General features: G+C 41.5%; 1 protein-coding gene across 5 annotated transcripts in view; it reads right to left on the bottom strand.

The window, feature by feature from the left end:
• Positions 1-16,221, bottom strand: part of akap9 (A kinase (PRKA) anchor protein 9) — a 54,560-nt gene extending 38,339 nt beyond the window's left edge. For 3 of the 5 annotated variants that reach the window (XM_086194382.1, XM_086194386.1, XM_086194384.1), the window contains exons 1-8: positions 16,008-16,221; positions 8,887-9,141; positions 7,027-7,071; positions 6,372-6,431; positions 4,625-4,774; positions 4,204-4,359; positions 3,822-4,019; positions 874-3,702 (exon numbers count right to left, since the gene is read on the bottom strand). In XM_086194382.1, the coding sequence (XP_086050508.1) occupies positions 874-3,702; positions 3,822-4,019; positions 4,204-4,359; positions 4,625-4,774; positions 6,372-6,431; positions 7,027-7,071; positions 8,887-9,141; positions 16,008-16,055 (3,741 nt within the window). In that variant the 5' untranslated portion in view covers positions 16,056-16,221. Of the gene's footprint in view, positions 1-873; positions 3,703-3,821; positions 4,020-4,203; positions 4,360-4,624; positions 4,775-6,371; positions 6,432-7,026; positions 7,072-8,886; positions 9,142-9,458; positions 9,534-16,007 lie in introns of those variants that run through there. The other 2 variants (XM_086194383.1, XM_086194385.1) reach the window with 2 other exon arrangements.
• Between the last annotated feature and the right edge of the window lie 1,137 nt (positions 16,222-17,358).

Raw genomic sequence — 17,358 nt, 5'->3', positions numbered from 1 at the left:
TAAAACACTTTCAGGCAGTTTTTGGCAAGATAAATCAATATTAAAAATGTGATTCTGGACTACATCTGGTTGTAAATACCCGAGAAGCGCAAAAACAACATGAAACACAGATATGACATGGCAGACAGACACTATCTTTTGCCTTGTGTAATTGAGACACAGTTTGATGAGGCACAGACACAGAAGTGACCGGGGTAAAATGGCTTCTCACCTCAAACCCTTCACTCCCTGCAGAATGAAGAGAAACTAGAATGTACACATTTCTGCACAGGATTAAAAACTATAAGATTTCTGGGTGGCTGTTTTTCAGCCCCTTTCAAAACCAACATCAAATTCAACCTCGGGGTGAGCAGCATCAAACTAATTTTAAATAATGTTTATAAGCGTTAATACATGTAGAAATGAGCGGAACATTGATGGGGTCTTGACACTTCACCGTTAAGTGCAGGCTGTACTGTGCAGGAAGGTTCTATTGCATTATTCTTCCTATAATAACCCACTTGATCATGCCGAATGGTCTGCAGCACGGGCATAAAAACATACAGCTATATTTTAACAAAACAGTCTGACTCTGCTACTCTGTGCCACCACAGAGAACAAGCCTGCAGATGCTCGAGACAATTTGCAGTCATGCTTGTTAGCTAATAGAGAGAAATGTCATCTGGCTATGAATGTTGTTCATGCATATTTGATTAAGCTAATATCCAATATCACAGGATTATTTGAGACAATATATGCTTTCTTAAGACAGTTTTGAAAAAGCTCTTTCATCACTCACATCATCCATGTAATGTAATCAGACTTGGAAAGGCAGAGAAAAGGCAGCTGTTTCATTATCAGTGAGAGCTGCAGCAGATCCTTGTGAGCGCCTACCTGTTTGATGGTGTACGCTCTCCCTTCGTCTCCCAGGTAGCCATCAGTAGAGTCCTCCTGACCAGCCCTCTCCATCCGAGACTGCATCTCCTGCTCTGCGGCACTTGTAGCTCTCTCTTCCTCCAGCACTACCTCCTCTTCCTCCTCCCCCTGTCTTTTCTCTCTGCTGTCTGAGAGAGCAGTGCCCAGTTTGCGCTCCTGCTTCGACTTCTGCCGTCTTTTGCGCCTGTTTGACCCTGAGGCTGTGGACTTTTGCGGAGAGGATCGTCCTTCAACAGGTCCCTCCCCTGAGGACTGGACGGCTGCTGGAGACGGAGTGTGTGAAAGTCTCTGAAGCTCCAGCGTCTGCTGGATGCTGTCTCTCTCAGCTTCAGCAGCATTTAAGAGGGACTGAAGAGCCTCTATCTCCCCGTGCAGTGATTGAATCTGAACGTGATGATCCTCAATAGAACAAAGAGCTTGATCTTCTTGCTGGAGCTCAGCCTTCCTCTGAGCATCCTGCTCTCTCCTCATCTCTTGCTTCGTTTGCAGTTGGTTTCCTCGACTGTCTTGTTCGGCAATGAACTTTGCCTTTTCTTGTCTCACTTTCTGAAGCTCTTCTTCCAGCTGTCCCACTTTGCTCTCTGTAAACACCAGTTGCTCTGTAACTTCAGAAAGTCTCACACTCAGGCTCTCTTTCTCACGCACAGTAACATTAAGCTTCTCCATTAGCTCAGTAGTCTCTTTTTCTATCACAGCTTTATCATCTGTACTCCTGGACTCCATTCTGATATGTCCACTGCTTTCCTCCAGCTCCTGAATCTGTGACTGAAGACCAGCAATTTTTGCCTCAAATTCAAGCGTCTCCTTCAGCGACCTCTCTTCTAGTCGTGTCTTTGCCTCAATGAGACATGTGTATTCTTCCTTAAGCTCTTGATAATTTACTTCGAAATTCTTTTCAGCAAAAGAGAAAGTAGTCCTCTGCTTTTCAATTTCTTCCCCAAGCTCCATTACGTTTTGCTGTATCTGATTCTTCTCTGTTGTGAGTGTCTCAATTTTTATGATTTTGAACTCTAACTCTTCTTTCAAATTGTTCTTATGTTGCATCAGTGTCTCCTTTTCCAGGTTCACTTCTTTCCATTTCTTCTCCCAATATTGTTCTTTCTCTCTTGTCTGGTTTTCAAGCATCTCTGTCTTTTTTAGTAATAACTGCATTTCGTTCTCTATTCTAGGTTGTTCTTCTCCCGCCTTCCTCAGTTCCTCAAGCTCCACCTGAAGCTCCTGGAGCTGCTGGACAAGCTCATCAGCTTTTGAGCTCTGCATAGCTAGCTTTAGATCGTCTTTAAGGCCAAGGATTTGGTGCAAAAGCTCATCTCGTTCTGTGGCAAAACTTTCCTTCTCTCTTTGTAACAAATGCAATTCTTCCTCGTACATAATGCGCAGCTCATCTAAAGTTTTTTGATGTTTAATAGCAGCTTCATTAAGAAGGTTTTCTGTGTTTAGAAAACCCTCCCTCTGCAGTTCCTCTCTGAGATGAGTAAGCTCTTCCTCATGGCTGAACAGAAGCTGAGTTCTCAGTCGTTCTAGCTCTGCCTCCTGTGATTCGGCCATACGGTCCAACACAGCGTCCTTTTCCCTTTCCAGCATCTCCAACTTGATCTTGTAATTCGTAACTTCTGATTCGTGCATGGTCTCTGCCTCTTGGGCAGCTTCCTGAGCAGCAGCCAGCTGACCCTTCAGACCGCCAATGACCTCCTGAAGGTGCTGCAATTCAACTTGTTGACTTTCCTGAGATTTAAGATTGTGGGATACCAGCTCCACTTTTTCTTTAGCAGAACGCAGGTCTTGATGAAGACTCTCAACCGTAGCCTGCAGGTTGAGCTTTTCTTGCGTGACTTGTGTTAGCTCATGTTTGGTTTTATTGTGCGTTGCTTGGGATTGTTCTAATGTTACTTGGAGCTCTGTAATTTTAGCACCAAGAGTTTCCACCTCTGTGCGGCTGATAGTGGAACTTTGCGCTTTTAGAAGCTCTATCTCCGTGTGATGCTGCGCCGTCATTTGCTCCACTCTTGCTGCATGTTGCAAATTAAGCTCCTGCTTCATCTGGACAATTTGCTGGCCGTACATCTCATCCAGCTCTGCCCTGAGAAAATCAAGCTTCCTCTTGGTGTCTTCCTGCATTTTTTGGATGGTGTCACTCTCAGACAGGCTGCCCCGGTAACAGCGTTTCTGCAGGTCCTCTACAGTGCCCATGAGCTGCATAATTTCATTAGATGACATTCGTTCCTTCTGTTTTGAGGTCGCAAGTTCACCTTTACAGCTTTCTAACTCTGTTTGCTCTTTCTCTAATTCTAATTTACAACTTTCCATTTCACTTTTACAGCTTTCTAAATCACTCTTAGTGCTTTCCAAGTCCTCCAGGCATCTTTCAAGCTCCAATTCTTTTGCAGTCACTCGCTGTTGGAGGTCATGCAGGCATTTTTCAGAGGACTCCAGCTCATTCTTGAACTGAGCGAGAGAGCAGTCGCGTTCTGAAATGAGTCTCTCTTGCTCAGCGAGAATCAGGTCTTTCTCATTTGACTTTTGCATAATATTATCATTTGTAGTCCTTCCCACATTAGATAGTTCCTCTCTAAACAGGGTCAATGACCGCTCGTGCTCTGTGATTATTGCTGTTTGCTCTGAAATTAACTGAGTTTTTTCTTTCAGCGTTTGTGCATAAGACTGCTCTGTAGTTCTCAATTCTGTCAGGGACTTCTTCTGACTCAGAATTACTTTCTCTTGTTCAGCAATAAGCAGGTCCTTCTCACTTATCCTTTGTGTTAACGAGTCATCTGATCTTCTCCCTGACTGCAAAGACAGAAAAGTGTTACAAATTCTGACAATATATGGTATTTATCACCATTTAATGTCAGATGTTGATTTATTTCTGTGGCCACTGAGCATGATCATATTTGGTAACATCTCACCTTCTCAATCTCGTGGAGCTTGTGTTGGAGCTGGTTGATGTGCTCCAGCTGCTCACTGCTCCTCTCCTGGTTCTTTCGGACCTCTGCATTCATTTCCTCCAGCTGCTGTTGGTACTGCACGAGCTGCTGCCGGGCCTGAAGAAGATCAGCTGCAGTGCTGCTGTGGCTGGTGTTCCTCAGCGTCTCACCCGCCTGCAGCTGTACCCAAGGGGGAAAAAAAAAGATAAAATTCCTTATATATCTGATAAATTATACTGCCATTTATTCACAACTTGAATAACAGACAGAAGAAGAAAATAACAAATTGGGGTTGAGGCATTTCTCTATATTTTGAGGCCATTAGAACAGGAAGGTTTCAAATGTAAATCAGAACAAGTCCCACCTGCTGGAACTGAATATGTAGTTTTTGGCTTTGCTCTGTCAGCTCCAGGAATTCTTTCATGATCTCGTCTTTCTCTTCTCGAGCCTGCTGAAGGTTAGCTGTGAGCTGGGTGATGATGCCATCTCTCTGTTTTAAAGCAGCCTCAAAGTCCTGCAGCTACCAAAGGAAAAAATGGAATAAATCCAACTTATCTTGTATGAAGAAACAGGACAGAGTGAAAACGGCATTTTATTGTCTAAAACTGGACATGCCAATCAACACAGGGAGGGTCAAACATCAAAATGAAATGAAAATAAGCAAAGCAAACTGTTGTATTCACACAATTTAAAGTAATATCCACCCTGGGTGTTTTTCCTGCGCTTTGGCAGGTATATGGCCTTGATGTATAGAGGCTGTAATGATGTAGGACACAGACATTTACCTGTTGTACTCCCTCTGTTCCAAACGCAGCCCTTATTTCCTCAAGCTGTCGACTTAGCTCCTCAACTGCTTGTGTCTTGGCAGCCAGAGCATCCTCCATGTCCTGTGTTGTGCCTCCCTTTGTCAGATCTTGTAGAGGATCAGCTTCCTCCTGATGAGGATAATAAGAGCTAGTATAGCCTTTACAGGTTTCGCTGAGGGGTAAAAGAAGAATGAACTCGGCCACCACCCAACAGCATTAGCAGTTAGTTATAAAAGCAACGAGCCAGACGAAGGAAAGCAGAGTCTATTTGTTACTATGTGTCATCTAGTCTTGGTCTTAAATTTTTATTTTTTTTTAGTAGGTGAAAACAGATTTATAAATGTCGGACGAGATGCACAGTGGCAGAAAAAAATTCTGAATGTACAATGAAGTGTCAATGTGAGTTAGTTCTACAAGCGGCAGTACATAGAATCTATATCATCATTGAATTCCTGCCATTTACCTGGAAATCTGGAATTCTGTAACTCAGTTTTCTAGTGAACAACAATAGTGTTGTTGCAATAAATTCCCTCCTTTTCCACTTTTCTTAAACAGGAATGTTATTCACTTTCAAGTAATTTTAAGGATAATTTGCAGTATCTGGGCCCCATTTTCCCACCTTTTACAGATCTAACTGATTTTCAGGACAGAAAAATATTGCAATCACTCCAATACTGTGTAAGAATCCTGTAACTGGCACCATGAAATGACTGCAAAGTCATTGGTTGGGGCATTTGTACTTGTCAAAGTACATCTGTTCTTTTGAAACTCTTAATTCTGAGCCTGCCAGTGACAAAAAAAGAGCACTTTTGCTGTGATTCAGGTTTGAAATTTCTTGCGCAGTCTTCTGTTGAATCATCCGAGGTCAATATCTGATTCAAGAAAATGTGTGACCTTGAGGATGGGATAATATCACCCCATTTGAATGTATTATTCACAAAATATTAATGAGTGGTAAAAATGGGAAAATTATGTGGAATTTCATTTTAAATGATCTCCAGCTTTTGCAAAAAAATCTGCACGCAAATACATTAAAATTAAGAACTCCTGCTGTTAGCACACTTTCATTTTTCAATGTTAGTTGATCATCACTTGGATCAATGCATCAACTCGTGCAATGTCTAAACTGAAAGTTATGGCAACACTGATACATTCTAACAATTACTGACCAATCGATTAGTTTGTTACACTGATCCCTGACATCTCACTGTGATTCTTATAGAGTTACTTAATCCCTGCTCCCTTGGGAAGTCGGCTGCACTGATCAGCGCCACCTTGGTTTCTGTCTCCTCTGCTCAAATATCACCTTAGTGAAACAAAAAAAAGAGCATCTCCTTGTGTAACTCCCCGTCTCCACTCCTCTGAGCACTTTGATGTCATCATTCACCACACCCACACATTCTCCTCAGAGACAATTTATGCCTCTAAAATGTCACGACGCCCTGTTCAATTCTAAACTCAGAAACCATTTGTGCTTTCAAAATGGCCATCTGTAAAGTTAAATGTCTTTTCCCCCCACCCGAAGGAGAATTTTAAAATCATTACCAACTTGTTAACGTATAATCAAAAAGAAGAATGTGAGTAAGGTATTAAAAAGGCTTGGCTAGTGAGTGGCAGGAGACCTCTCAGAAGACTAAAATGTTAGGCAGTCGAGTCAGGCAGCAAGAGGGTTTCCAAGCAGAGCCAAAAGCGGAGCCCAAAGAGCCTCTTGATTGGATTACTGTACCCAGATAAAATCCTTTGAAGACATCATGAGGTGCTCTGTCCTCTCATGGCACCCATTTACCTGTTAATTCACAATTTTGTCAGTGAAAAATGAAAAATTGGAAGTAAAGATCGAAAAGCCCATACTGGACCAGAAGTCATCGTTGGATGAATAAACTGTTTGCAGGTCAAATTAATAAAGATTGGTTTACTTGTACAACCACTTTGAAATGCTGATTTATGGAGTCGGTTGAGTAGATCTGTAAATAGTTGCATTCACTGTTTTGATGACTCGCAGTCAGAAGTGTAGAGCAGCCAGCGGATGGACAACGAAAGATAGCCAAATCAAACATAATCATCAAATGTAATGATTTACCCACCAAAGACACATTCTACCCCACACAAAGACATTTATCATCTGTCTGATTCAGACCTGAGATCAAACCCAGCAATACCATCAACCTCCTCTTGCAGGGAGCCAATCTGAACGTTGATGAAGTTATTATTCTATCACAGTGACGTCACTGCGCAATCAACATTTACTTCATACTGAGAAGTTACAGCAAAAGAATGTGTTTATTAGCACTTGAACTTGTCAACACCTCTTTAATTAAAACAGAGGAGAGTACATGAATCGTAAAAAGTGACATTACATATTTTGGGAAGGGTCATCTTACCTCAGAGGAATAATCTTCAGCAGTAGTGGACACCTCACTCTCTGGCTGCAACAGAGAAGATTTTGATTAATTTTGCAAGTAGGAAAAATATTGGGGAAATGCATAAAACATACACTACCTCTGCAGCAGCGCAATACTGCTGCACCACCATACAGGTCTTACTTTATCCTCCGATATTGTGACATCATGAACAGCAGGCAACTTCTCCTATGGTTTTATTGCAGGTGGCAACCAGCGTTAAGGTGCATTATTTCCACTTAATGGTTCCATTCATCGTCTGCAGTTTCATTATCAGAATACTACATGACTAAAAAGTACAAAATTCCCCATTATCTGCCAGTAATGTACCAGAACCAATAATATCGTTCATCCCTCATAACAAATGAATTCATGATTCTTTGTTGCCTGAGACAGTCCTCAGAATGGAAACGTGCGGCTGCTGTTGCAGCTGCCGTTGCCGACTGGTTCGTCTGGAAAATAGTTATGAGGATGAAAACAAAACAATGACGTTCACAGGTAACGAGCTGCATGGTTCAGTCATTTAAGATCATTCGTTTGTTAGCAGCTTCCATCCAGGCAGCAGAGAGATACAGCGTGTGCTGGAGCCTTTTGTAACAGACAGGATGTGGGTCACTCCCAGTATGAAAAACTGGACACGTAACCGAACATTCATACATTCAATCAACCTTAAGTTCTGCTTAAGTGTTGCAAGGCCACAGCAATTGGTCATACAGACCGACACATCTCAGACTGTTTAAAGGCAATTGTCTGTTTCCATGGCAACTGGTAGTTTTGTGAGCATGTGCCGCATCAAAAGTACAGTGGGTTCAGGCGAAGAGTGGCTGAGCAGTGCCAGCAAGAGGGACTGAGAGGACTTAAATGTTGGGGAAAATATATGAGAACACTCATGTTTCTGCATATATTTCTAAACAGTTTCAAATTAGTCTATTTTCCACAGAACAATCTCATTAGCAGATCAGCATTTGCATACCAGAATCAAAGTTTAGAAACCAGACAATATTCAAGCAACATGGATTAAAAAATAAAAAGAATTCACTGCAGGTTTGTATTGCTTAAAACATGAATGTTACACTCCACAAATAATATTTTGTGTGTATTAGAATCAAATATTTGCTCTCCATCTGTTTTATGTATCTGTTTATGTATCAAGGGAAATATCTTGCTTGTGAATGTAAGGGAGTATTTAGCGGACGTGATGTGTCACTGATGAAAAGCACAACAAAAAGGAAACAGTCCTAAGGGTGTCTGTCACTATTATGAATCAATTTATTTATTTGTGATGAGCTTCTTTGTCCAATTATGACACTCTGTGGTTGATAATTTCTGATGAGCTGGATGAGATGTACGGCCAGATAATTTTCCAAGGACATTTACAAAACTAGAACAAACTCAAAATGAACCATTTGGCTGCTAAAATTAAAGTTCAAAGCTTTCCTTTGAGGGAGCGCTTGCATATTTCTCAAGAAATTATTTATTCAGAATTCTGTCATTATGAAACAAAAAGATTTGACATCAATATTGACATCAATGCTTCCTTGTAAGCAAATTTTATAACACACAATCTCTGCAATTAATTTGTTTTGTGTGGCATGTTTTGCTCTAATTATGAGAATGAGTGATCAATTATCCATCTCGATCTATTAAACACATAATTTCACATTTCTGAAAGACCGGGGGAAACAAAATATTTTTTAATTCACCATTTCCTGCTGAACGTTTCAGCATCACTCCCCTGTTCACGCACTTGTTACCATGACAGCTGAGGCAGGTTCACAGAGCTCCAGACAACAGGAACAAACAGCAGTAAACACAAGGAAGTGTGTGTATGTATGTGTTTACCTCTATGGTGTAGGTCTGGTCATGCTTGACAGTCTCGCCACTCCGTAGTGTCCTTGCAAAAGTAAACTCTGTAGTGGGTGGGTCTTTATTTTCTTCCTGTGATCCATCTCTTCCTCCGACTGGGACACCCTCTCTTCCCACAGAGGGATCCGGATCAACCTCCACCTGTGAATCCTCCTCTGGCTTCTTTTTCTTCTTCTTTTTCTGTTTTTTCTGGGAATCAGCGTGAGCTTTCCTTTGACGGTACTCAGCCAGCTGTAGAGAAACACAGGATAAAAGGAGATTCTACAGTTTCTGCTTCAACAACATGGACACAACACAAGCAACAACCTGCAACACTTAAATATCAATCTTTTTGTGTTATTCAAATCCACATTTCCAGTTGCAGCTGCCATTTGGATCTTTGTTTATCCGATCAAACCGCTCAGACATTAAAGCAAGAATCATCTGCTTATCAACTCCACATGTATTCCTCATCTAAATTTAGTAAATCTATCAAACACACACACACACACACACACACACACACACACACACACACACACGCACACACGCACACACACAAAACCTACTCTGAGTCTACACGGTTTGGGTAAACTCAAACGCAACATTGTCCACCCCAAAAAAAGACTTCTTGTCTGTTTTGACAGAATCCTCCCTCCCCATGTCCATATGACACAACACATGCCCTCTGCTTTGCCAGGCAGGTGCTAATCCTGACTAAAAGGATTACATTTTAAACTATGTCAACCATCAGCCAATTAAACCTTTGTAGCAACACCATTTAAAAATGTTTTGCCACTCTCTTAATTCAGCACAAAATCTGTTGTTTCTTCATCAAAAAGGACCGGTGTACTGTAGGTGGAGGCTGTATATTCAGGATCTCTCCACTTCACAGCTGCATCTTGGTGGTATCCCTGCATCATTCACTGCTATTAATCACCTCTTTGGAGGCAAGCAGAAACTTGAACGTAACATTTCAACCATCACGGCGACCTCATGCCAATTGGACTGTTTACACTGAACCAAACAACGCTAACATAACGCCACCTAGCGTCTCATTGCAGCATCCCCGGTCGACAGCGCACTGTCAGATCCAATCTTCAGCAACAGACCTGTTAGCACATTTGGTAGGTAAACAAATATAGACTCTTTATTATCTAACTGTCATGAGGGAAATCAATCTAATAATTAAACAACCTGGATAGTTAATACTAGAGATATCCATTATATATGAGCAAAGGGTGGCAGCACATGGTGGTTGAGCAGGGAGACAGCTGGGACTACAGGCGTCACACTACACCAGGTGTTGCATGGATTGCCACAGACAGGCTGTTGCCAAGGATGCAACATTAATGCCTGCTCACCTGCACGGGGAATAGACATGTGCCATATGACGGAATACAGATCTGAGCACTCATTAAAGAAAAGAGGTTTCATGCAGTTGTTTACTGGTTTGGAAGTCCGTGGTGACTTCTGAAGAGGCTACATGGGGCTCCAACTAACAGTTACTCTCATCATCGATTAATCTGCCAATTATTTTCACGATTAATAGATGAATCCTTAATTCTGAATAAAATAAATAAATGTTAATCACAACCACTCAGAGTGCAAAGTGAACTTTTTTTTTTTTGTCCATCTAACAGCACAAAACAAAAAACAAAAAAGAGAGCAGGAAATACTGATCTAAACGTGTCTGGAACCAGCAATTTTTGATGTTTCTGCATGAAAAAAAATGCATCCACCCATCCTCTATACCTCTTATCTTGTTCAGGGTCACAGGGTTTTTGGCTGAGAGGTGGGGCACACACATGCCTGGACAGATCACCTGTCCATCACAGGGATGATATATAGATGCATACACCTACAGGTCATTTTTATTAACCCATGACTTTCTTGGTATGAGGTGCTAACAACACCACCACCGTGCTACCCAACAACTAATCAACAAGTAATTGTAAAATACGTCCAGCTACTTTACCGTTTAGTCTCATATTGTTAGTCACATCGTTCCCATTCACAACAGGCCACTCCTTTTTCTTCTAAAAACTACATGCTAGAACTACACAGCACATTCCCGATAGTCAAAAACCAGACGAGTTGAATGCTAACACGTGACATGTAACTAGGCAACTGTTTGCAGCCAAGTTCACCATGAATTTCACAAGGTGGTGGCATGTTGGTGTTTTGTTTACATGTTGTTGCTGACCTCAAGTGGCCAAAAAAATAAAAATCAGTGACTGTGAAATCAGTGAAATACTTTGGTCTGGACTTGCAATACTAATTCTATAGCTTGTATCTGGTCAACACTACTCTATGGAGAAGTGAGATTGGCAAAAGAGTAGGTATATTTTGAAGGTCTGGTTCGACGCTGCCGCACAAAAAAGGTTAACCCCCCTACAACTCGCAGCTAAAAGCTCAGAGGGCCTCTGATCTTTGCCTTTGCACCTCCACACAGTGTGGAGTGAAGTGTTTTATCCTTCAAATACCAGGACACGTGAGATCACTTCCAGCCTTGTGGGACACAGAATGGTGAATCCAAAAACTTTTTTTACACTGACTCAATGACACACTTGTAGTTTTATTTGATACCCAGTTCACCTGCATGCAAAAAAAAAAGAAAAAAGAAAAAAAAAAGAAAAAAGGAACGTCTGTCTTCGTGGGGAAGTCCAGGAAACCCCAGCCATTTGATGAGCTCCGCATCATAGCTGGCTGCCCTACTTGGATTGGAAGAGCAGAGCATTGGCTGGGCATATGGGGCCTGCAGACTACGTAGCTGGATCTCCATCTGGACAGAGACTACGTAGGTGTAGCACCACAAGCTGTCTGAAAACATTCACACAAGCTTTTTTTTTATTTTTATTTTTAAACAGGCCTTTTTCTTATTTTGCATCCGACAGTGACTCACACAGTGATGACGACATCAAAATACAACGTGACTGATTTCAGTGCTGATGTACTAAAATACACTTTCAACTTACTATTTTTAGAAGTTGACAACAAAAAACAAAAAAAACAACAACAATGTTTTGATCAAGGAAAGATGTCAACTGATGCGTCTTTTATATCTGTAACTTCTGAAATCATGGAAATGAGTCGTTCAACAGTTTGAGGACATTTGATTGACGATACAAACACCACGAGAGTACGTTCATCTGTCGACCATAAGATATATAATATTCATAGGGAGGGGGCTACCCCATCATAATCTGGGCAGGATTTTTGTACCATTCCTCTTTTTTCAACCATGAAAAGTTTAACCAACTGGTGTCGAGAGGGGACAAGATATGGAACGTACAATTACAATGGTCATGAATCATGAGTTGATTAGCATTTCTGAACTGTGGAGGGCTGCACAATTAATAAGAATATTTTTGGAAACACAATTACAGCTACTATTTTTTTGGTGAAAGTAAAGTGTGTCACACCACATATACTTACAAACACAAATACTTTTGTGCAGGCCCCAGCAAAAGTAACCTCATTTATATTTACATTTTTCTCTTGAAAAGAAATGCAAATATTACCATTAACATTCTGAATGCAATATCTTTTGAAATGTGTTTGTTTTCACATAGTCTGGACCTCTGTCAAATGATTATGGGTCTTGAGCCTAAGGAAAAAAGTACACTGAGTGCACGGGTCTGTTATGAACCGAATGTAAAACTACTTGAGGTTTAAACTACCATTCGTTGCATTTTTAAATATTCAGAGTTCTGTGTGATGCCACTACTGAGCATTTCCCAATGTTGCTGAGAGCAGCAGTGTGGTGGAACTCAGAGGGGACGCCTGGGTCTCCCGTGTCATGGATCCATGACACTAGCAGCAACATTGTGTTAGTCAACATGTGGCTGCTTCAAGGACAAGCTTACGCACACATTCCGGTTGGCAAGGAGCAATCACTCCTGACAGCAGAGCAACGCTAACTCCTTCTGTCGCATTCGATCCCCGTAAAAACAGACAGAGCTCCATCTGGGCCACATTTAAGAAACAGGATTTGTAATGATAATTTGTAATGATACAAGCAAATACCATGTGATGGAGAAGCTGGTTCCTGAAGGGTCTGGTTTTGAAGTCAGGTTATTTCAAATATCAAAAGGTATTATGTATTTTACACTGAAAGTACAACATGAGCACAGCACATAGGATTTTTGCAGTCACCGCAACCAATTATAACCTCATCTACTTCACTTCATTGAGGTCAATTTTGTCCCCCCTAGCACTACAGACATAATGAGTACAGTAGATCTTCAGACGAGGAAAGGTGACAGCTGACAATGGACTGAAGGGACATACGTTTCACTTTTATTTGCTGTTTAAGAAATTGCCTTTCCCTTCTTATTATTTCAAAACTGTAAGTCCCTATCAAATCTACAAAGAATTACTGAAACTCACGCAGCATTTTTCTCACAAAACCTAAAACAATAGCGCATGCAAGTAAAGGACCTATCCATTTAACATGCAAACTTTATGTGATCATGTGATCCAAGCGCGTCATGCACATAAAGTGGCGTAACACTGCCCCTCAGCAGGTTTCCAGAAGTTAGCCAGTCATGTGAAAGAGTGCTTCTCATTGAGCGGCCTTAGAGACAAACAGAGACGGGAGCTGAAGAGCTATGTGTGAGATCAATAAAGGTCTTGTTTTATTTAATGATTATGCAAAGCTCCTCTGGTGGAGTCACAGAATAAAACCAAATGTCAAATGGAGCCAAGTAAGTGAAAAAATCAACTTCAAACAGCATTAAGGTGTGCAAAATCAACCCCAAGAGTCAAATCTTCATCTTAAATATGATTTAAAAGTGAGAAACATGCTCTCTTAGTTATCACAGATGTAACTGGACAGCTGTTACATTAGAGTCATTCAGTCACCTGGCAGCTCCATTCTACAGCCCAGAATTACAATTCCGATCATTTACAAGCGTTTTATGTCAATTTACAACTGACAAATGCTGAAGATTAACAATAAAACTCCCAGTGTCAAATAAGAACATTAATTAGCTGTATGTCAGTGTGCTTACGGTCTGTTCATCACACAGAACTGTCCAGGGTACGTCCATGATTAGTCATCAATGGGATTAACCATTCAAATCTAAGCTAAGTAGATCAACTTGTACCTTTGCTGTCCTCAAAACCTCCAGTGCTCCCTGACACTGGCAATGACCTTAACACTGTCTTAACCCAGGGAACAGACATTGACAAGCTTCTGGAAACGTTAGCTAGTTGCTTGTGACATATGTATGTTGGAAAACAACAACAACAAAAAAGGTCAGCTATATTACATGAAATCATTTGCAGATAACATGAATATGGCATTGTAATATCAAAACAGTGAGGGAAAGCACAAAGAGAAGTATTACACAATTTCTGACATTGTGCATCAGATATTCACTGGCAGACTGACATCACAAAGTGATGCCAAGCTTTTTTTGATCACACGCATACATGAATGATTGGCAAATAAAAAAGGATAATTAATAATATATCAAAAATGTTATTTACTTCAGGAGGTCACGTCAAAAGCTGAATCATATGCTTCAATTCCAGTCCCTCCAACTTCCTCTTCAGTGATTTCATGAGGTGCCATAGAAAGTCTATGACCTATCTGATCCACCATCTTGGGCTTACCATTACACTGATGGAAGCATTTCAAGAACAGTCAATAAAGATGATACTTGAGAGCATGTCTGCGGCGTAGCTGGAGAACTCCTGCAGGAGTAATACAATGCAGCTAACGCACAATGTCAATATGATCCATTTGAGAGTGCATCTGCAGCTTATAGCTTCGAGCAAACAGCCTTCCAACCCACAAATTTCTCTTGTTCTCTGTCTATGACTCAACCAAGTTGAAAAAAATCCATCCCAGAATTTAAGTGGTTTTGCAAACTCTTTAAAAATTAAATATTCCATGGTACATACCATGCGAGATTTAGTTTACTGAAACAAACAGACTCAGTATTTGTTAACAAAGACAAGCTTCAACTCACCCGTCACGCTAACATCATAAACTAAGCTTTAACAATTCAGGTTTACAAGGCTGAAAAAGAGACCATGTCCTGGAAGTCCTTGCTAAGCATTATCAATGTGTTATTCAGATGAACACACTGGTTCTCATCTGCACAATTGGCATGGCACTGAGTAGAAAACAGCAGTGAAAACCTACTGTGGCACAGAGGGGCAAAAGGCATAGCTGTCTAGATCTTTCTCATGGTCTCTCTAGAAACTAAAGCAGCAGGTCTGAATGTCACAGCAAAGACAACATGTTCCTCTGCAGTGTCAGGATCAGGATTACATTCAGAGTGCGGCACTCCTGCTCAACTCTGCTTGACTGCAATGAATCTGATTAGCACAAAGTGTGTCAGTATGTTAGACGTTGGTCTGACCAGTTTCACCTCAATATATGTTATTAAGGAGTCCTTTCGGATATGTTGCACACAACGCAAACAAATATAAGATAAATATATTCTACGTGTTTGTGTAATACATAGCCGTGAGCATGAACAACATTTTGTGTTTTCACATGAATCAATATCCTCCACCTGCAACATTCCTGAACATGGCACCAAGGGCTTCAAGGCGGGGGAGAGGGAGGGTCGGGGATCAGACCACAATTTAGTGGATGATTTATAGCAGCTCCTGGGTGAATTGGAGATTGTCTCGGCCTAAATGGTGATGCTAATCGTAGAGGAGGCTAATGAAGCATAAGTCTGGCACGCAGGGCAGTTTGTTCATGTGAGAGGGGGATATGGCCAGTATATCCTGTTACACCAGCCTGTCAGACAGCCAGTCTCACTTCAGCCGCCGTTTATAAAATGCTGATAACGATAAAGCTTCACTCTCGTGTACCCTAACACGCTAGTTTGAGAGAAGCCAATTAAAGCACTGGAGTTACACATGCAGCATGACAAAGGAGTATGTGGCTAGCAGCAGCTATGCTAACCCCGGCTGTCAGAGCAGTGGGGCGCATGTTGACAGCTGCGAGGGGGAAATGAAGGGGAGGGGGCGAATAACAGCTGACAGAACCAACAGTGTGAAACTAAGCTGTCGGCAACATTAATTCACGACTTTACACTAATGATGACAGTGTTAGTAAGACTTGCCAACAACAAAATTCATAATCATACCTTTGCTTTGCCGGCCTCCAGCTTCTTTTGCCTCTCCTCGTCTTCCATCGTCTCTGCGGCTAGAAAAAGAGGGAAACCGCTTCATACGAAATATTCGTTAGAAGGAACAAGCAGCGAGCGGTTAAAATGTGACTTTTCTGGCTTTCAGCTCGCCCCTGGAGACTTCCTCCAGCATTTCCTAGGGGCAGTCTCCTTGTTGCTAGACCGCCGCCATGTTTTCCACGTAAACATGAGACTCAACTGCGATGACGTCCTGTAGGTGCCTTTGCAGCCCCGCCCCCCGCATTCCACTAGTGTTGCCTTCACGTGCTGTCAGAATTGTCGTTGTGAATGCACTGAATGAGCAAGGCGTGTCACATTAGTGTTGGAAGGTGTGATTTTTTTAATCCATTTATTTATTTATCTGCTCCTTTCTTAAACACATTTTCTTCTTCCTCCGACTGTAAAGAATGATGCACGTGCAGAGTTCAATTCTGAAAGATTATTTTTCACATTCAACAGCTTTTGAAGGGAGGGGGGCGTTCCTCTGTGCTCTGCTTTAACAAATTGAATAATAAAACAAATGATTAACCCTCAGAATTAAGACCTTCAAGCATTACTTATCTGTTCTAACTTCAGGTGGTATGTAGAAAGTTGAAGACTCCAGTGAATAAGATAGCTCTTGCATCCCGCTGTATTTAAAATGAACAATATTTTCATATTGATCTTGAACTTTTCAAAATTTGAGGATTATGTGATTTCAAAGAAGCAGCATGGTGGTGCAGTGGTTAGCACTGTCATCTCAAAGCACGAAAATTCCAGGTTTGAGCCCTGGCTCAGGCACGGGATCTTTCTGTGTGGAGTCTGCAGGTTCTCCCTGTTCCTGTGTGGGTTCTCTCTGGTACTCCAGCTTCCTCCCACAGTCCAAAGACATCAAGAGGGGACGAGGCTGATTGATACTCTAAATTGACCGTAGGTGTGAATGTGAATGGTTGTCTGTCTCTATGTGTTGGCCCTGTGATGGACTGGTGACCTGTCCAGGTTGAACCCCGCCTCTCACCCGAAGGCTCTGGGATAGGCTCCAGCCACCCCCCACCCCCCGCGACCCTTAACAGGATTAGCAGATGCCAATTGATGGTGATTTCAAAGATTTTAACACCTTATTAAAATCACACAATCCTATATGAGACACAAATTACCTCACGCAGGGAACTGGGTGTCTTTACACAAAGACATTCCAGTAAAAGTAGCAATATCACATCTTACAAGTAAATGACCTGCCTTTCAAGACAGTAAAACAAATAAGAGTTGGTAATTATAGCCTCTTCAGGGTAATATGGACAAATATCTAATTAATTTCTATTATTTTCAA

Source organism: Aulostomus chinensis, chromosome 22, assembly GCF_037954235.1.
Source record: "Aulostomus chinensis isolate RoL2024-O1b breed Wild chromosome 22, RoL_Achi_v1.0, whole genome shotgun sequence".
NCBI classification, from domain to species: Eukaryota; Metazoa; Chordata; class Actinopteri; order Syngnathiformes; family Aulostomidae; genus Aulostomus; species Aulostomus chinensis.
The sequence above is the reverse complement of the archived record's forward strand: the minus strand, read 5'-3'. Positions and strand labels throughout refer to the sequence as shown.